We start from the raw sequence: 21267 nt of genomic DNA on the forward strand, positions 1-21267 counted from the left end.
AAATTTCTCGCTGTTGTTTACCTCCATTTCAAAAAACAATAATTTTAATTGTTTATTTTAATATTCAGCTGACGTAATTCATCTAAACATCTAAACGTTCTTTGTGAAGAACTAGAATCTGAAGCGAGAAGTAATTATGTTTTCTGCATATCATAGAACTTTATTATTAAATACTTATACACTATAAAAAAGTTATTCTTCTAAGATTTAAATCACCTATTTTATTCATCGGTCTCTAGGGTTACAAGAAGCACATGATGAAATGCAGGCGTTATTATTGACAAAACGTGTTGAAGAAGGTCGAAGTTTATTGTTAACTGGACATCAAAGTCTTGCCGCAGAATTAGAAGCAATGTCCCAGGATGAGGTTGGTATTTTTTTAAAAATTATTTTTTAAATTCTTAATTCGTTTATTTAATCAGCAAGTGGCTGATTTTTTTTTCAGCTGTTCTCTTTTTGACTAAAGAAAATTAATCATCAATGATTTTTACTTTTATCTGGAACATATGCTTCATTTTTTGACATCCATAATCTGTTTGATCAAAGCAGTAGATAAATGCTAACGATAAAATAAAGAACCTGGTAAATCATCATTTTTCCAAGTTTGATGAACCCACTATCTAATAGATTTTTAATGGATGCAAAATGTACAACTAATTGGAAGAAAAAATTAATTTTTATTAATTCATAGAAGTTTTTAGTTTGCAATAGTTATTAGTAAATATAGATTTGAAACTGTTCGTTAATAATCAATGCCATTATTATTTAAACGACTTTTCAAATAACTCTTTGTTGATGTCTGAACACATTAGCAGGAAGTTAATAGTTAGTCAGGAAATGAATTAGTTAATTATTTTTCAAAACATTTCTTCATTTTAAATAAGGTAATCAATTTCCAAGAAAATATTAAATACATGTTACTTTTATGTCAGCAAGTGAGTGTGAGATGGAAATATAATTAAAGTTGAATTCACTATACTGGTCAGTTTAATCAGTCTCTGTTGTAAGGCCGAAACTGGTCAGGGATTCAAAAAAACATGCGTGCTTCGACAAATAATATCTTTTTCCTAGTTTCTATTAGTAAATAGTGGCGTTAATAGATACGGTTGTTAATAGATATTGCTATTTGTTTTCATCTGTGTGTAGGGAACAAACCCTTAGGGATACAATGTCCCTAAGGATTCCCTAAGGGAAGAGAAAAAGAAGGTGTCTAGTACATGAGTGATAGGCCAGACTTAATGCTTCTAAGATCCACAATTACGATTTGTATACAGTCTAATCTCTTTCAAGGGCAACATTTCCCGACCAAAAGTCGGTCATTTGGTGCAGGATGATCGTTTTTTCTCTCATCCTTTCAATCAGGTGGTCCGTCTGGTGCCAGAAAGAAATACATGAAAGATCCTCTAAATGTTTCCTGGGTGGACCTTCATTACCAATACAGGATGGTTGTCGTTTGCAAGATGTGCTTCAAACTGGTTCCACTCAATCTTAATAGCTGCTCTTTAGGAACGTTTCTTAAAGAAATCGCAGCATCTGGAAAGCTGCTATAAAGTATATCTCCTCGTTGAACAACTAATTCTAAAAAATTGTTTTATTACAGCCCGAGATCTGACAGATAGAGTGGAGTACGCATTTCCACCGATCTCCCCAGAGAATCAGCTATTCAGCTTCGTTGTAATTACTGTATCTATCATAATGCCCCATATAAGGGGCATCAGCGTATGGTATGTTTTTGTTGAGACCGAGACACGCCCTTTATTTCTCTTAAGACGTTTTGGGAATCATTCTAAAGACCAAAAGAGTTCCAGTCCCTTAAGGGGATTACCACCATTGTTGTAAAGGTTCTTGTACTGTTTCTACCCTTTGACTTGACTGTATTGTCCCTAAAACATTTTCGAACTGATTATCTTTTGGGTCAACTTTTTTATCATTAGCTTTACGACTGATACCTTTTAAACTGTTTTAAGGTGTTGCCCATTTACCATCTTTTTGATTAAGAACGTGTGGATGTAAGAATGGACATTAGGAACTGAGGTCTCAGGCTTAGGTGGGTTTTATTTCAAAATGCTTTAATGGTGGCAAGATCATATATTCGTCATTGTGCTTATAATTTCACGTTATCAGTTATGATACTTACCAAGTAATTTTAATTTTAATAAATTTGTTGAAAGAGAAAGTAAAAATTAACAATAGACTCGAACAAAGTAGGTTCTATAAAATTTGCTTTCGAATGGATCATATTTTGGAATGTTGTCTGCTTTACTATAATTCTGTTCGCCTCTGCTTGCTTTTTTCTTTGACTTAGTCATATAATTTAATGTTTCCCAATTATTGCAATAAACAATCATCATGATGATGTTAGACAGTCCTCTTGATTTAGGGTTTTTTTTTAGACAGATTGGCTTAGTCGTTTTCATAAAATGTCTTTACTTTCCTGAATCCTAATGAAAAGAAATGTGGTGGTTAGAATAAGGTACTGCACATGCTTATTTGACTAGGTTGGTACCGATGCAAGTAAGGAAGGCTTCCTTCGTACTTTTAGAATAACTCTTCTTACAAATTGTTCTAAAAACAATTCAACCAGATAAATAATAAAAAGCAATAAACTTGTAGCCCTTTTGGAGGTTTATTCACTGAAAGTTATAGCGTGATTTTTCTTTTTTTAGCCTGCTCCTGAATCAACGGAAGAGCTCGAGGTAAATTTATATTTGTGATAGTAAGCACGTGATAAAAGATTTTACAAAAAAAAAATAAAAATCTTCTGACCTCTTTTGAAAGTATTCTGCTATAATAAAGCATGCCGTTTGTGTTTTTGGCATTTTTTTGTATCTCAAAAAGCCTAATCTTTTTTTTTGTTTTTTATTTACTAACTTAGGTGAAAATGTTCAAGCAGAGCATTCCCTTTATATAAAACTAATTGTATTTCACTTAATTTTTTACATTTTTATTTTTTCTTCTAGTCACAATTTTGTAGTATTAAAATATTTCTTTTCTTCCTTCGTTTTTGTGGCAGTACGAGAATTTTTTTATTTTATTCCTGCTTAGCCTTTCTGTACTAAACCGTGTTCTCCTGTTGGAATTATTGGTTTTTAGTTATTATCATGGAAATTTAAATCCTTATTTGCTGATATACAAGCTGCCATTTCTTTTAAATGTTTTGATAAACTTACGTTAAATTTGTTTTAGTTTAAGTATTTGAAGTTCGCTTTTTTTTTGTTTAATAATTCTATGTTGTAAATATATATATATTTTTTTTCCAATTTCACAGTTCTTGAACTCATCGCAATTTTTGGTTTATAGCAGAAATTTTAGTGGATTTGGTTTATTGTAATTAATGTTTAATAGGCATGCGTTGAAATTTAACAATTTTTATTAGGTTAACTCTAATACAAACGTGGGTTAACCTTTATGTGTTGAGGTTTTCATATGGATTGTGTTTAATATAAATGTATCGGTATTTATTTATTATATACGTATATATATTTTTCAATTTGACTTTCTCTTATTTGCTTTCTTGAATGTAAAGTAGCAAAGTAATTTCTACTTTACATTATGGATTTAGGTCCAACTGTCGGATCAGTTGTGAACGAAGACCATTAGCATATAATCTTAACCCAGGGAAAGCTCTCATGTCTTCCGATTATATCTTGTTATTATTATCAAGTTATAACTTGACATGTGTGGCATCTCCAGTGGAGCATTATGTTCTTACAACTGTGGGATACTTGGATCCAGAAAAAAAAGTTTCAAAACTGCAGTAAAACGGGATATTCCGTCACCTACAAACATCACCAAATGCTAAAATTTTCCTAGAAGCTTAAAATATTTACATAACTATTCATTAAACTGCCATTTTCCCGTCTTTTCTTAGATCAATCGATTTGTTTAGCATTGTAATGTTTCGAGTTCTGCATTGTGCTTTAAGTTTGTCTTTAGACTTAATTTCGCTGATGGTTAAAACGTACGACGTCTTAAGTATACTTGGATATATCAGAGCCTATAAGTTATGCAGTTCGTGTTAGTTATGTAAGTAATTTATTGTTTGTCTGTAGAAAGAGTATAGAAGCCACAAAAGTTTTAACCGGCTTCTTAGGAATATCGATAATAAGAAGTACTTAGTTCCAGGACACGGTTTTGTCCTGGAATTTGGCGTTTTGGCGCTTCTACCATTAATTAGTTCTAGACGATAAGTAATTGTGTAGGATGAGCGTGACCTTTATTGTTGACAGTATTATCTAACTGTTATTATTGTTATTTAATTTTTTTTTTTTATCAGACCCAAGTTTCTTAATATATGTCCTGGGACGAAGAGGCTTGAAGAAGGCATCTTTTATCATGCATGTCCTTCAAGTCTGAAGGACAGATCATAAGGTATTTCGGGAAATATGGAGATACCAGATTGGTCAAATTAGAAGGAGTTAACAAACTTAATGTTAGTGAGTCCCTGGAGTAGATGGCTTCATAGTATTCTTCATGGAAGTACTCGGCAGCCTTAGTTGATGTAATTGGAGCTGTTAATAAGATAATACTGTTTCTTTCATGGATAACTGTGATAGACCAAGTTGGAGGGTCCATTACTGGCATTTAGGTTTGATGCATATCAAAGATGTTTCAAGAGGGAGGACTTGAAATTTTGTTCTGGACACGGCTTTGGTTGCTCTTGGTGTTTTTCTTTGAGGTTCCTTTGTGGCTCTGCAGGCTTTGATGTGTAAGGCTTAGTTTTTACCACTGACAAATGAGAAGCCCTATATGGAAACCTTTTATGTCAACTTTTCCCTTCTTTTTTTGTTGATCAGTTATAAAATGTTACATTGTATATACATTAGGTCAAATCTAATCTGATCTACGACTTAACTTCAAATTATTTTTTAGAAAATTTTAAATTATTCAAAAGCGATAAAAGTAATTTGTCCATCTTTTTTTCATCATGAAGTTAAAATTATTTACTTAATTTTCTGTTTAAGTAGAACTTAAATAACAATCATTAATTTGCATATTTTATGCGACGCCTATCACTAAAAACTGAAACAAAGCAAAAACTTCACATACAATAGAAAAAGTTTTTCAAGTCTCCTGAAAAGTTTAAGAAAATGGGTTAGTGATCTTCGCTAAGTAAGTTTCTCATCAAGAATAGCTACTTTTAGGCCGTAGGTAATATCTTCCATTTATGGTATGTACGCAAACAACCGCAGACATTTTTGAAAGAAAATTTGATAATTACAAGTAGATAAATAACTAGTAAGAGATTGTCATTATAAACTATATTTGTTTTCCTAAAGATTTAGTATTTATGTTTTTTTAATTGTTTATTTATTAAATTATCTAATGTTTCTATTTGTTTTGTTTGAAATTGTCCAGGTAAGGACCGCCTTAAAAGAACAGCAAGAAGTAAATGCTCAGTTACGTGCCTACATAGACGGTATACTTCTTAATATTGTCGATAATTATCCACAACTATTGGAAGTCAAAGGTGGTCTACCGTGACCCCCAACCAAGACGCCACTATTTTTGTTGTGTATTTGTGTATATATTTATGTATAACTATAGCTTCATACCCCTAACTCCCTCCTTTTGCCCACTCCAAAAGAAATAAAAAATTACCTTGTGTACTGCCACATTTTTCTACTTGGATGCTTCTCTGGCCAATCACAAGATTTTATTTTTTGACTAATGCCGAGATGAAATATCCAACCAGCAAACAAAAACAAAAACAAAAACTGATCATAAATAAATATGATATTCACTATTTTGATGTCTTCATTATTTTTTGGTTTTTAAATAACTCGCTTTTTATTGTATATTATAATAATTGACACTTTTATTATTTTACTATACCTTATTATTTTATACACAATATATTTACCATTAAAAATAATATCCGTCCCCTACACTTCCAAAAAAATACTTGAACTTATTAATCACAAACACTTTTTAAATTCCTAAGCTTTTTGACGGAAAGTGTTTATTTGATATATAAATAAAAATATTGCCTTGTTCTCCGTAATTCCTAACTATACCCATAATTTTTTGTATTTAATTTTTGTAAATAACTATTTTTGCAAAAATTTCCTCCCTTTATGTATAATTATTGCTGCACTGATTAAAAGTAAATAAATAAAATATACCGTCCCCGCTACGCTCAACCGGCTGTGAAAATGAAATGAAAATAATGTGAAATGTCCATTTTTTTTTTTTTTTTGCTTTGTTATTATGAAAAAAAGAAAAAAGTTATATAAGTGCAAAGAAAAAATATTTTAAAAAATATCAATCCTCAAGATGTGCGTGTACGCCTAAATTCTAAAAGCAAATTTAAACGAACAAAAAATAAGAAAGCTTATTCTCCAAATAGCAGATTTTTTTAAAGTAATAACAAAAGGGCTAGAAACTTGGATCATGTTAAAATGACAGGGAAAAATGCCCTAATCTATTTAAATATCATAAAAGTTAAAGCTACATACGTAAAGAAAAAGAATTGAAATAAAATTTAATGGCCAAACTTAGTTTTGTTTTATTTCGTGGCCATTTTTTTAAATTTTAAATTTAATTTAATTAATTCTTCATCGAAATCATCGTCGAAAAATTCGATACTTTTTTTTTAATGTTTAAATTGTATATTTTTTTGGGTTATTTTCTTGAAAAGAGGAATTATTTTACTTTTTTTTAACATTAACTTAATTCATCCATAAATATAAAAAATAATTGTAATATGCATATTTTGAACGTGTGTATTTAAAAGAAGTATTTAGAATGTAAGAGTGATTTTTATTTTGTTTTCTTTTTTTGGCAATCTATAGTTTATATTTTAAATTTGACATGAACTGAAAAAAAAAACCATTGAACACATTTCATTTAAAAAAATAAATAAATAAATAAATGAAATATTTTTTTTAGATTTTCATAAGTGAAATAAATTGTTTCTTAATTAAATCGTATATGACTTTAATATATTCTTTGTGTAAATATTGTTTTTATTTTTGATTTTGAAATATTTTAAAAATAGGACTAAAGCCAAAAAAGAAAAAAAACGTTTTAACAGATAATATAAATACAGAAATAAATGAATAAAGAAATTTGATCTTTTTACCTTTTTTATTTATATACATATTTCTATTTTTCATTTACTAGCTATGGAAGTCGGAGAAAATGTTATTGCTATTAGTGTAAGCTGCAACTCTACATTTAGATTGGACCCCGTTACTGACTGTGTGACATTGCGACTAAAATCCCTTAATCAAAAGTCCCACTTTATTGAATGATACTTGCATACTTGAAAGCAAAGTGCTGCATGGTAGTGAAGCACTCATGACCTGAGAGTAAGTGGAAAGAAAACTGTTACTACCTTCATGGATTTCTAAATGTCACACGTAAATACGTTTAGTAAATATAAAAAGGCTACATATAAGAGAGGCTGTATAAAGTAAAGAAAAAATATGTCCAGAAAGTCAGTAAAAGTGAGTGGTATGTTTTATGAATGAACAGGCAAACGATCCCCGGATTCTTCAGGAAATGGGACCAATAGAGGAGAAAAAACAGAGCGAGGCCAAAATTATGACTGATTATGCCTTGAAGTGTGTGCCCCAGAATGTAACCTTTCCCCCAATAGCTGTTTTTGGCCTCCTAAAATTCTTATTTCATATTTGTTTCACATTTAATATGCAACAAATGAATTTCTAATCGAAACAATAAACAAAAATAAAATAAAAATCTAAAACGACCACTTAATTCTTGATTCTTAATTTTTAATTTGTTGGAGCTGTACTCTGACCAGAATTCTATTAGTATCTGTGAATTTTCAAAAATTAAAATCAAACCTCTAATTATTTTGAAATTATATATTGTTGTTCTGGTACATTTGAGAAATGAGAAAGATCTGTTTTGAAAAAAATCCTATTTTCTCGTAATACATTTCATCCAAATTAATTTTCGTCGAACTTCGAATTTTAACTAAATGTTCCAATTAAACATTTTTTCAAGAGGGTATTTATCTGGAAATGTAGAAAAAACAATAGTAATAGATTTTTAGTAGTTACTTAATTAGTAGTTCATACATCCTATTGGATTGTCAGCAATGAAAATAAGAACGCATCATCATGAAATTTGTTTGTTCATAAATCATACGAGCAACTAATGCAATTCTTTTACTTTTAATTATTTTCAAATGCAAACAAATAACAAAGGGACTTTGTACTCAGCATTCAGCTGAGTAACATAGCTATATATGATTTTAACAGTTTTTATTTTGCTTTTACAATGTCTCACTCCGAAATTTCTGTAATAATTCCAATTAGAACCAGTGAATTATTACTAACATTCAATGAGAACAACGAAGATACAAGCGTTTTAGTGCAAAGTTTGGAAAATGTAAGTAAACTTTGTTACTTTTTTCCTTGATGTTTTTAGTGGAAACTGTTTTTTTTTTAACGAATAAATCATTTGAAGAAAAAATGACTGCATCAGTCCCTTAGTGCTTCCAAATTTAAGCAATTCTTAAACAAAGATTCTTAAGTTATTAAGTTGGAAAGTAACGCTGGACATCAAATACTGTCAAAGATTTTATCCATCAAATATTACTTGCACTTGAATAAAATAACTGGTTCAGAATTTCGTCCTTAACGGAAATTAAGTATTAATTTTGACATCAACAATCTAATTTTCTGTTAATCTTTACCTGTCACCCATTAGGTTGTAATATTTGAATGAAACTTAATCTCATATCAGAATGAAAAGTATGTCTGTACAATAAAGGCAAGAACCTTGGAAAGTTGATGCTATGATAGAGAAGTCTGAAGAGCTTTAGAAAAAAATTAGTATTTTTTCGTCAATATAATTTAAAAATGATACCCCTGATGACAAATAAACTCTATCTTTGACAATATATATTCTACAAAATCTTGTTGATTTAAAATCGGACTCTAAAAAGAAAAACTATTGTGCTAAGAAGGCACTTTCCAACTTTTATAGAAATTTCATATGAAATTCTTTATTGGCAGAGTTCGTAATATCTTAAGTGTGAGTCAGGCCATCATTACTGTCTCCATTCTCTGCACTGGAATTTTACTCTTGAATGAACTTAAAGAAACTGTAGATAATATAGGATCAATTTTTAAGAATGGTTACGTATCCACACGAATTTCTCTACTTACTTTACAAATTATCAACTTAATAAAAAAAAAGTACAATTAGATTCTTAATAAACTCCATGAGAATAACCTTTCACTTCAACGCCAGACAGGACTTTTAATCTTGGCATTATAAACGAGCAACGAAGGGTCAGTTACATAATGAGTTAGATTAGATAGCAATTTTAAGGTTAGTTATTTGTTTTTAGAGATTTTCCACTTAATTTTTTATAAATCTCTGAATACAATAGTTAATAATTCATTTTGTATACTGTGTGAATAATATTTATTTGAAGGAGCAAGAATACTTTCAATGTACTCTCATTCCCATGAATATATTTATTTAAAAATATTACATTAGCCATTCTGCAAAATACAGAACTACATTAGTTTAAAATTTGTGGAAAAAGTTTTCAAATGAATATGTATTTTTCTCTACTATTACAGAATATATATATTGTATATACCTGCGGAAAATTTCGAAAGTGGTACAAAAGAGAGAGAAAATTGTAATTTTTAGTTTTGAATTTTAATTGGAAATTTTTCTCGGAAGGTCAGTAATCATGAGTCTGTCTTAATTTTCTTGAGATGAAGTAAAGTAAATGTTCATTTTGGCGTATTACTTGTTTCAAAAGTTTTATCGCGTAAATCTATTTTTAGGAGAGCGCGGCATGGAAAGTACTTCAGACTTGCTCACTACATGAGAGTTTCTTCCAATTACTGCTGGTCTGATCTCAAAAAAGCTTTCTTTTTTTATCTTTTACCCTAAAGTGAATTCATGAAAATCCCTTTAAGATCAAGTCATGTTATTTCATAAGATTGTTTTATTTACTGTTTATAAATTATTAAGGTCTTAAGAAGATTTGTTAATTTTTATTTTATTTTGGTCTAGTTACTTTCTGAATTATTAAAGAGTCAACTGATATCTTACCCAATATGGACTGTGGATTTAAATGAGGCTTTCAAACAGGTATTAAACATCTTAAAGAACATTGAAATGTCGTTTAATACCAAGTTATTTTCAACATTAATTTACAACTGTTTTAAAAATCATCAATTAAGCATTCACTTCTTCAAATATACTTTAATCTATTCTAGAAATGTATGATTTAGGTTAGTTTCTTTACAAAAAGTGGTGCAGACAACGATACAGTATTGACTAAACTGGAGGTACATGGTCTGGGAGTGAAAATGAATTCAGCTGTAAGGTTGGTGCTAATGATTATTGATATGATCAAAATAAATTATTAATCAAATGTACCTTCAAAAAACTTTAAAGTGGGTGCTTTTCACTTTATGCAATGTGAAACAACACATTCATACCCCTACGTTTCCTTCCAGTTGTAATAAACGTTCTCTTGGGGAGCTGGGGTCCTTTACTCTCTGGTGCATCTTCGTCTTTTATGGGAACGATCAATACAATCCCTTAATCGCAGTTTCTAAGACAACTTTTGGATGAAGAGATGGCAGTACCGTTTTGAGGAGAAGTTTTTTCTTGAATTAAAGTCGCTTAGCAATGAAGTTTTATTTTCTGGGATTGTTCTCTGGGTGAGGAAACCCTGTACTATATATATCACGATCTCTCTCTCTCTCTCTCTCCCTCTATATATATATATATAGTCTATATATATATATATATATAGAGAGAGAGAGAGAGAGAGAGAGAGCGTGAGGAGCATGGCCTTGAGCGGTGGGATGAATAGGAGACTGCTAGAATAGAGCAAGAATATTAGCCAAGTCAAATTAGGTAAAAAAAAGATGTAAATCTCGAAATGGAAGATAATAAGCTAAAAGCTATAAAGGTTTTGGCATTTTGTAAGTTGGCTCAAAAGTCTCATAGAATCTCGTGCACGCATCACCGGAAATTAGTGGTCAAAGGTCACGAAAATCGTTTTTTTGTAAATGTTTTGATTCCTTTGCTCTAAATGACTTTTAAAGTTATTGCAAAAGTTGTAGAGCATAAAATTCTCTACGAATATGTTTCTATGCAATTTTTCATATAATCAACCGATTTTGAGATAGAGCGTGAAGTGTGGGAGGTGCTTAGCCCTATTTATATGATTGCAAACAATGCACTTTATTGGATGCGGATTTTTCTTATTTTTATTTTTTTGAATCTCTACACCCAAAACCAGCCGACCTAGTGTGTATGATGTACGTTTTTTTTAGCAATAAAGTACAATGTTAGAAACAGAAATAATGGAAATTCCATCAAAACTAAGACAGATTTTGTATTTTTCCTTTTTTTCTGAATCTCTACATCCATACCAGCCGATCTAGTGTGTATAATGTACATTTGACATTAAAGTACAATGTTAGAAACAGAAATTCCAGCAAAACTAATTTTTACTAATCTACATTGACATTAACAACGGCTTCGGAAGGGTGGTAGGGCTTTTCTCCACACGTTTAAAGATTTAAGATTTAAAGGACTTAAAGAAAAGAAAATCTTGCCAAGATTTCTGTTAAGAACTTTAATATTTATTTTTTATTTTTGTTTAGGATAATACCTTGCACTCTGATTTGCGATAGTGGAAAGGCACAAGCTACGCAAGAAAAAGCGAAAGTAGAAGAGTAAGTGGATTTTTTCTAATAGTTCCTTCAAAAAAAGGATTCATTAATATTATTTTGGTATAAAAATCATCTTTCCAACTAAAATATGGAGCATTTATAAAAAAATAATGAAGCTGGGAGGAGAACTTTGCCGTATACGCTAAGGCGTAGAATAAGTTGACACAAATAGAACTTTACCTGAACAATAATGAAGAACAAACACTATTAATATTTACGCTGGATGAGGGGTGATTTGATTACTGAATATGATATTGAAGTGAAGTGATGCAAACGACCACCTATTCTGCGCCTTCAACGTGAACAGATAACAGTGTTTTAATTTCTGCTAGTGGGGGAAAGCTGTATTGTGATCATGGCAAGTTTTCAATATCGTGATTTAAGGAAAAATTGTCGAAAAATGTGGATTTTGGAAAATGGTATGTTTGTGTAGGAATTCAATAGCTCAGTGTTGGGCAAGCTTTTTTACGAGTGGGCCAAAAACTAAAAGGAAAAATTTTGGAGGGACCCCATAATAATTTTTTTATTTAAAAAAAGTACATTAAGTGAGTAAGGCATTATAAAATAAGTAACGGGCCTGATTGAACCTTCCACTGGGTCGGAGTTGGCCCGCAGGCCGTAGTTTACCCTCAATGCACCAGCTTTTAGAGCATTCTTAAAAACTAAAAATTGCAGTGGGCACAACTTCATACTTTGTTAGATACCAACATCGCATCTGACAATAATGAAGAAAATCTCCTACTGAAATATTATTTTACAACCTAAGGTTGTATTATAAAATAAAATTTTATTCAAGAAGAAGCAAAGAGCTAAATGAGTACGCGGAGAAGCCGCTAGATAGTGACACTTTAAAGAAAAAATTGTTCAGTTTTTGCACCTCGTCTAGCAGCCACTAACATTAAACTATGACTCACGGTTGAAAAGAAAAGCATTTGAAATCAAAGAAAAACATTAAGTGATTATGGCAGGAATCAAATTATTATTTCTTATTTTTCTCTTGTTATACGTATTTGTTTCTGTATATATGTAAATAGTTTAGGTGCAATTGGGAGACTGGACAGGCAAATCTTTGTAGGCCTAATTTCTGTTTTACACGATAATGAATTAAGTGCATCTGAGAAAACGTCTGAGTTCAACAGCAATCCAAATCTTACTCGGTGTTATTTTAATCAATTATCTTGACTGCCTGCATAAATTCAAATTATAACTAATTTAAAAATTCATTATTAAACTTATTTTAATTGCAGATCATCACCGAGGAGTACGAACGCAGGATGGGATGGATTTGTACAATCATTAGAACCTTTTGTAGCTGAAGTATTTCAGTCTGTACGAAGACAGACGGTGTTCACTTTGGATTTTTGCGCACTTCTCACTGTAGCTGCGTTAGTGTTAACTCACTCTCTGAATGCTTATTTGTTCGTAAATCTCATTGGCTTACAGTTGGTGAAACAAAGTTCAATATATGCTTTAATTTAGTCTTCATTTTTTTTTATGGTTACAGACTCACAGCATCATTGGGCTTAATGGATAATAGTACGGTCATATTAGTGGCAAGCATGCTCATCTCTCCCATGATGGTAATTGTCTTTCTTATCTTATGCACAGAAATTAAGATTTAGTATACTATGAAAAATGCCAGATTTTATTTATATTTTTAAAAGGAGGGGAAATATGCATTAGGGCCGAAAGACTTCTATTGCTTTAGTAAAAACCTCGGAATGTCTTTATACAGAAAATTAAAGTTGCTAATTAGCAAAAATAAATCTTTGATTGTAAAAACAATCTATTACTTATTACCCAATTCTGGGTCATAGGAACAGCTGTATATTCATGACAAATTTTCGACATAGAGTATTCAGGATGTTCTACAAAGTTTTTGCAAATAATAATTTGAACAAAAGTGGTAGAAGTTTCTCCTGTTTACTAGGGCCCAGTAATGGCAGTATTATTTGGCACATTAACTAGCACAAGAAAACTGCAGAAGTTGGGGATTTGTAATGGACTGTCGGCAGTATTGCTGTGCATAGTCATCGGGTTTCTATTCGGATGTATACTGCTACTTTTGCAAACAAAATGGCCCATTGGAGATTTTCCAACGCCGGAAATGATTTCAAGGTAAGTGATATTTCTTTTCTATTTAGTTTTTTTTTTTGCTAGTTTTCTAAAAAATTAATAAGCATATTTCATTGTCTGTACATTCATTAATTTTCCTCTACTATATTTTGTGATGAAAAAAATTAACTAGATTATTCTCTAGATTTTTCCCATCAGAAGTAGTTTTGCCAAAATTACCTCAAGTAGTTCTGTGTTATTTAGTTGTTCTCAGCTATTCTGTACAGAGAGAACTGGTATGGGAGTTCAGCAATGGGCAACAAAATCTTTTAAAGGAAGTAGCAATTATATAGTTTAAATTTTATTTTATTAAAATTTAATTTCTTTTTTAAATTTTAATTTAACTCGCCTCTGGCTCTTCTGATTGTAACGATTTCTTCAGTTCTTCCTTCACACTCTCCTGGACATTCTAAGGCACTTCTAATTCCATCCATCTACAATAATGCACGCCTGAGGTATACACAGAGTAGCCTAAATTTTGAGTTACCATTGCAAAATTAATGAAAATATAAGAAATTCTTCTCTAATTGGACTGGAAATATTAGAATTTCTGTCCCAGTGTACCAGTAATAAGCCAGAGATGGAATGTATACACAGGGTAGCCGAATTTCAAATTTCGACTAAAAATTGAATGGAAAAATAAGAAATTCTCTTCTAGTTTTGAACAATAGAAAGAGAAAGATTGCGAAAGAATGAAGAAAAAAATCCTAATCTTTGCAGTAAAACTAGACGTGAATTCTTTATTTTTCCATTAATCATGTAATCGTTACTACAAATTCAGGGTACCCTTTGTGCACAATACAACTGTGGCTTAGTTAACAATTCACAGAAGCGAAAATATCATTCTTTCCAGTCAAACTAAACCAGAATTTCTTATTTTGCTTTTTATTTTTGCACTCGTAACTTCAAATTAGGGTTACCCTGTTTAAACAATCCACGTCTTGCTTATTTATTAACGTATGCAAATAGAAATCTGAATTTTTCAGATCAAACTAGGCGAGAATTATTTATTTTTTCACTATTTCTGCAATCGTAACATAAAATTCAGGGTTGCTGTTTGCACAATCCACCTGTGGCTTAGTTATCAATACTACAAAAAAAAAAAAAAAACCAAATACTTTTGTTCAAAACTAGTCAAGAATACTTATTTTTGCATTAGAAATGCTTTTTAGAAATGATATAGATATAATAGTTAAAAGGGGATTTTGGTTTAGATTGATACCTAAGAAGAGAAATATTTTTAAAGGTGGCTGGCTGACAATCAGTGTTTCTGGATCATCTCATTAAACTTTTTTTTTTTTTTAAATATAATATTTTAAAATGTCTGAATACGTGTTTAGAGAAGTCGGAAAAGTCTCTTGTTGGTGATGTAAATAGAAAACAATTGTCTATGACTCTTCATGATTTGTATTGTTTTAGAGGCGAACTGAAATCCCTTTGGGTAGGAATGATCACTGCACTTTTAGCAGGGATAGCCATTGCAACTGCTACTCTAAACGACAGGTGGCACGATTCTATTATTGGTGTTGCCATTTCCGTTGCACTACTTCCGCCGGCAGTAAATGCGGTAAGTAAATGAATAATATCTTTGTAGTGAGTTTCTTTAGTAGGTATAATTAGCTTGAATATAGATGTGAATGGATCTAACTAACAATGTCATGGCCTACAAGCCATTGTAATCTAAAAGATATAGTGGCAGTCAGTATTCGTCATGAATAATTAAAAAATCTTTTATCTTCAATGAGCTTTTATCTTCTAAGTGTGGACGGGCATTGCCATCAATAGCATCGACCTCTTCTTTTGATCAAAGCCGGCTGATAGTATAATTTCTTATATTTCGTTGATTTCCCGACAATGATCTCTGCATTGATGGTTTAGCTGGAAAATACTTGATGATACAGCACCGACCACCATCGTATAATTTTTTCTATCTATAGAATCCACTTTTCATCAGAAATCACGATTTGATTGAACCAAAAATCAATCGATTTTGTTGCGCGAAAACAGTAAAGATCAAATTTACAAACGTAAACATTGTTTATGTTTTAAAACAGGAGAAAACCATTTTTTGAGTTCTTTACCTTTCCAGTGCGTTTTAAACCATTGTAGTGTGGCTAAAATCCAGTTGCCCGCGACCTCCGAGGACTTCTGAAATTTAAAATTTCTAAAACCAACTTTGCACAGTTCTTTCACTACATTGGTGCCCCCAAACAGCATTTTTTTTTTTGGAGCCATCTTAGCACTGCATTCTTACTTCAGTGGAACTAATTACTGAAGAAATGTACAAGCGATAATGGCTAAGTAAAAAACAATGGCGACTTAAAACGCAGAAAATAATTATTTATAGTTCTTTTACTTTCAGGGTCTACTGTGGTCAATGGCAGTGGCCAGCAATTTACATCCGGCGCACGACAAATTTCCAAATAATTATCAAGCCGAATGGAGTCATTATCCATCACTGGAGTATGCCTCTCTCGGAGGAATTAGTCTGGGCCTCACCTTCATCAATATAATTAGTATTTTTGTAGGTGGAACTATTGTTCTTAAGGTATAAGCTACTAACAGGTATAACATGTTTTGTAATTTGCTCTTAATAACTGGTAAAAGTGTATAAAGCGTCCTGGGAAGCGAGGATTATACAAAGAGAAAATTGAGTGCATCTACAGCAAATTAGTGAGTGGGAGAATTGCACACGAGCCGATTTTAATTCTTGTTTTCACTGAGAATTAGAGCGCTCCTGATGTTTTGTATCAATTACTCTGTTCATGTAAGACTATTGTCGTCTATGGCGTGTGTGATCACTGACCAGCATAACTCAACAACCAAAAATCATAGATAATTCAAAATCAATATTTAGTGCAATTAATGCTACCATAGATTTCGAACAAAATTATTAATTTTACTTAAGCACTAATTAGAAATACAATTCTTTTGGACCAAGGTGCTAATTCGAATGATTGACCTTACAAATAAAGAAAAACTAATATTCTGGTTGAGAATCGCTGCTCCAAGGTCTTGGGAACGGCGATTAGTAAAATAATTTTTAGAACCTTGAATTAAGATTTCTTTATGAAAGTTTTTATTATTGTTAGTTTTTTAAATTTTTAATTGATGTACGATGATTATTAAGAGTTCTGATCAAACAAACAAAAAATCTCATCTCATTTATTTGTATTCTAACATTTCTGTTCTATTTCGAAAGTCATCTATAAAGAGCAATATCTCATTCTAAGATTCATGATTCCAGAATTAATTGCATTAAAATTATTAAATATCAGTAATAAAATCTTCCATTTGAAAGTTCTATTTTTTGTATTTTTTTTGTTTTGTGACAAAATCAGATTAGCTAATTAAGTATTTTGTAATAATTTTTTCATCACTTGTTCTAAAATAATTAGTAGAATCCCTGGAAAATTAACATTTTTGCTGAAACTCTTACATTTTTACTTTCTCTCACTCTTCTTATTGTGGTGAACGCTTATTGTATGCGAGTTCAAGAGAGAAAATTTTTGAAGTGTTGTTCAAATACGTCAGAAAGATCTAAGCTGCCATGGAACAACCTAAAATTCATTATGTCGAAAACGGATTAATATTTTTAATACATTTTTCTAAGAAACTTTGCTTGAGGAAGTTGAACGCCTCTATAACGTAACCGTTCAGAATATTGCTTGGTTCTGTTCTATATTTATAATAATAGCAATAGGGAAGGGATTAGCTATGAGGTTAGCATACTGGACTCCCACGCGGAGGTCCCGGGTTCGAATCCAGCAGCTGACCCTTAGATTTTCTCTTCCTAGGAGCTTCTTACAGCTCACTGTCCGGTGATGGACAGTGTTGTCTGTAACGAGAGAACACTGTCCGGAGGCCGGCAGTGCACTGGAAAAAGCTCCGGGCGCTAATGACCTCAGCTGTTGATGCGCCCAAAAAAAAAAAAAAAAAAAAAAAAAAAAAAAATAGTAAACCAAAATTCCGACTAAGTAAGTTACTGACGCCAAAGGGCTGATTTTAATTTTGACATTACCTGCCAATATCTTTGCGTTGACAATTTTGTTAGTTTAAGGAATTTTACATCTTCCTTTATTGGAGAATTATTTTATTATATAGTGAACATTTATTACATTGAAGTTCTCTACGTTTTTTAGTGGTCATTTAAAGTCCCATAAAACTTTAATTGCTATAAGAGAAACTCGTTTAAGTAGTGTAAATTTCAGATTTTTTTTATGTTGCTCTTATAATTAATGAAAGACATAATGTATCTATAGACAATTTCTGATGTTAGGTGAAAAACTTCCAACTTAAACAAAATGAAAAATTTCACTGGAATCATTTGTATGTTGGAACAGATTTCAGAAATTTCGATGGTGAAGAAAATAAATTGCTGGATGAGAGGTTTGTAGAAATTTTTAAAAATAATTTTGTTTCTTAGTCTTTAATTTTAATATAATTGGTTCTTAATCTAACAACACAGAATTGGAGATAGTATAAATGAGCAGTCTGCTGGCAGAAGATGGAGTTTTGGTAATTGCTTGTCACATGCGAATGAGGTATATTCTTTTAACTTGTTTAATTTTGCTTTGTTCTGTAAAATCAAGAGAGAAAAAGAAAAGAAAATATCCTCTATTTTTAGATTTCCTATCGTAATCTACATACCTGGACAGCTGGCAACAATCCATGGACTTTCGAAAGCAGACCTAGTGCTTTGGATTTAGCAATAAGATTAGCTCAAGGAGGCGTTCTGGGTTCTTGCAGAGGACACAAATGGCATGGTATTCTTTCAAAAGAGAAAAGCGTTTTTATTTTTACATGATAAATTAAACATAAGTAATTCATACTATTTACATCTTTCATCGCTCTAACCGCTTGTGACGTAAGAGGTAACGTTGGTGCATTCTACGGCAGGGATTAGCTCAGTTGTACCGTATACTGGATTCCAAAGCCAGTTCCCGGGCCATTGTAGCAGAGTGACTAGTTCCGAAGTATACATTCGGATCTGTGAACACCAGTATTTCTAATCTACTATTAAAATAATTAATCCCGCCTCTAACTCATGCTATTCTAATTCGTAGAAATTAAAAAAAAAAGTAGTTGGTCTAAAAACATCTCTGTCTCCAAGTAGAAATATTGTCAACCCTTCCCTACACCGAACTGAGTGCCTGAAACTCAAACTGAAATGATTTCAGTCGGTAAGTTTTTTATTTAACTTACCATTTTCTTGGAGCGAAATAGTGCTGTACATTGATAGATAAGCCGATATTTAACAGTGGTGTCGAAGGGTGATTATCTATTGTGTGTTTTTTATGATTAGTTTAATAAATGTTTATAACTTGAATTTGTAATTGTAAAAATTGGCGTAAGAAGGATTCGTGTAAGTTCCCAAACCAGAGTTTTTACTTTCTGTTGCTACTCGTAATTTTGTTTAATTTCTCTCGAATTAGTTGCGTAATAGTGGTTTAATTTCTTTGTTATAATAATATTAGAATTCAATGCACAAGTATAAGAGCTCTTTGTATGCCGACTATTTAATACTTAGGAATCCTATTCAGAATATGTAATTAGTTTCGACTGCTGTAGTTCTTTTAATATCATTAAAACAATAGTTCTTTATTATTTAGTCGACCATTGTTGAGTTCCGGTAGTCTTGTCTGCGTAGCTACAATAAGGTTGTATAGTGGACGAGTACTCTTACATTTCATTTCTTCTTTGATAAACGAAAGAAAACTTATTTTTTTATTTGCTTCCTTTTGATTTTATTTTAAGGATTTTTATGTCTAATTAGCATTAAAAGATGAGTAAGGATTTGCTTTTGTTTCTCTTTTACTTTCAATTGAACATTTTTATCTATAGCTGCTTGGAATTAATTGCGCATTAGTTTTCAGTTTTGCGTATAACATATTGCTTCTAATAAGAGGTTTTCACCAAAAAAAAAAAAGTATGATTTGAATGTGACAAAAACAAGATAAAATAAGGACAAGATAAAATTCCGCCGTCAATAGAATATCAAGAAATACTGAAAGCACAACTAGAAATTCAAATTTGAAAAACTGTTAACCTGAAGAGAAAAAGGCTCAGACGGTCATTAGAAGATAAGGTCATATTAGTCAGAATCAGATAGATCAAGAAGTACAATTACAATGCCAAAATAGGAATGATGTGCAACATCGCAAACAGTAGATGTATTGAATTCAAGATGGAAGAATTTGAGAAAATTGAAAAATGAATCATGTGGTAAAATGAACCACTCCAGTAGTTGGCTGATTTTGTAGAAAAGCTTTTTCCCATTGTGGCTCCTAACCAAAATGGAAGCTTGATATTATTTATCAGAATTTTGAGAATTTTAATAAGAAAAGTCTTGCGAAGGATTTTTTTTCATTAATTCTAAAAGATGTTTTTTTGTTTTTGTTTTAAAGGTCCGGACATAAACACTATGACTCCAGTTTCGGAAATGTCAAATGAACAAGCGTCCAGATTTAAGGTGTTTCAAACACCTGCTGATGATATCTCGAATAATTTGTAGTTTCTCTATTCTTTTATAAGTATTTGTAAAATTTACATCAATGCTTTTGGGCCACATAAGCTCAAAGACAATTATTGTTTTTCTATTTCTAAACTTTGTCACATGTTAAGAAAAAACATATACATCTATATAATTATTTTATAATATATGTAAATAAAGAGTTGTTAACATTTTTATTTTTGCCAAAATACTAAAGCTGCCTTGAAGTCAAGATCAATAGTTTAGATTTGCATCTTTTTTCCTACTGGCAAATGAAAGTATTGCTATGGCTAAATTTCGAGACTTAAGTGCACAGCGAGTTGTAAAAAAGAGTGAAAATCTCTGGCTCAGAATAATAATAATAATAATATGAAGGTATAATTTAAAGTCTTAAATAGATTTATTATCCAAATAAATATACACTAGAAATCACTGATTTTTGGCTTAAAACACTACTAGCACTGCTGAGAGTGGAACGGATTTTTTTTTGGTAATTTTTGTTTCACAATTAAAATTCAGCCAAAAACTTAATGAAGAAACTTCAATCATTTTTTTTCAACCAAATAAGAAATCCATCCAAATGTTTACTGCCAGGATCGTATTTTTCAAATATCTCCAAGAAAAGTTGTGGCTTTCTTTCTCTTAATTTCCTGATCGCACCTCTGGTATCTTGTTTTTGTTTCTTGTTGCACTTAGCACAGTTCGTTGCAAATACCTCTCCCAGTTTTTCTGAAATTAAGAAACGTACACTAATTAAAAAAAGAAGAAGATGTACCTGGAAGTTTCTATCCAAAGTTCCTTATTGGAAGAATGTAAATCCCCCAAAAGTAATTTTTAGGCAGTCGTCAGTATTTGAAATGAATATAATTCGCCTTAAGCCTTTGCGGTTTCTAATTCTACTTTACTTGGAGATTTTTTTGTTGAAGGTGTGGGGAAATAGAGTCGTGCTGCTTGCTTCAACCGAATTAG

General features: G+C 31.3%; 2 protein-coding genes across 9 annotated transcripts in view; both read left to right on the forward strand.

Annotated features, from left to right (window-relative positions):
* The window catches only part of LOC141462363 (rab11 family-interacting protein 4A-like), a 154393-nt gene extending 147313 nt beyond the window's left edge, over positions 1-7080 (forward strand). For 4 of the 6 annotated variants that reach the window (XM_074144158.1, XM_074144157.1, XM_074144163.1 and 1 more), the window contains 3 exons: positions 240-367; positions 2667-2696; positions 5359-7080. In XM_074144158.1, the coding sequence (XP_074000259.1) occupies positions 240-367; positions 2667-2696; positions 5359-5484 (284 nt within the window). In that variant the 3' untranslated portion in view covers positions 5485-7080. The remainder of the gene's footprint in view (positions 1-239; positions 368-2666; positions 2697-5358) is intronic. The other 2 variants (XM_074144160.1, XM_074144159.1) reach the window with 1 other exon arrangement.
* A 1076-nt stretch (positions 7081-8156) lies between these two features.
* Positions 8157-20495, forward strand: LOC141462365 (uncharacterized). 3 transcript variants are annotated; one of them, XM_074144165.1, is made up of 13 exons: positions 8157-8361; positions 10012-10089; positions 10233-10327; positions 11622-11693; positions 12938-13108; positions 13195-13270; positions 13621-13808; positions 15225-15372; positions 16168-16329; positions 18085-18194; positions 18274-18349; positions 18433-18571; positions 20213-20495. In XM_074144165.1, the coding sequence occupies exons 1-13, from the start codon at positions 8251-8253 to the stop codon at positions 20317-20319; spliced, it is 1533 nt and encodes a 510-aa protein (XP_074000266.1). In that variant the 5' UTR covers positions 8157-8250; the 3' UTR covers positions 20320-20495. The 3 variants fall into 3 exon arrangements, with proteins under 3 accessions (XP_074000266.1, XP_074000265.1, XP_074000267.1); XM_074144164.1 differs by having other exon boundaries at positions 8162-8361; positions 16168-16353; XM_074144166.1 differs by having other exon boundaries at positions 8162-8361; positions 12938-13075; positions 16168-16353.
* The last annotated feature ends 772 nt before the right edge of the window (positions 20496-21267 follow it).

The sequence above is a fragment of the Rhodnius prolixus genome, unplaced genomic scaffold, assembly GCF_049639745.1.
Source record: "Rhodnius prolixus isolate KJV_2025 unplaced genomic scaffold, Rpr scaffold_1, whole genome shotgun sequence".
NCBI classification, from domain to species: Eukaryota; Metazoa; Arthropoda; class Insecta; order Hemiptera; family Reduviidae; genus Rhodnius; species Rhodnius prolixus.

What these genes read in the sequence shown, in the direction of transcription:
- LOC141462365 (XM_074144164.1), top strand. Translation starts at nt 8,251, where the DNA reads ATGTCTCACTCCGAAATTTCTGTAATAATTCCAATTAGAACCAGTGAA. An exon ending in CACTCTCTGAATGCTTATTT is followed by an intron (nt 13,109 to 13,194) that starts GTTCGTAAATCT and finishes TTATGGTTACAG; the next exon opens with ACTCACAGCATCATTGGGCT. An exon ending in GTGGAACTATTGTTCTTAAG is followed by an intron (nt 16,354 to 18,084) that starts GTATAAGCTACT and finishes TTCTGATGTTAG; the next exon opens with GTGAAAAACTTCCAACTTAA.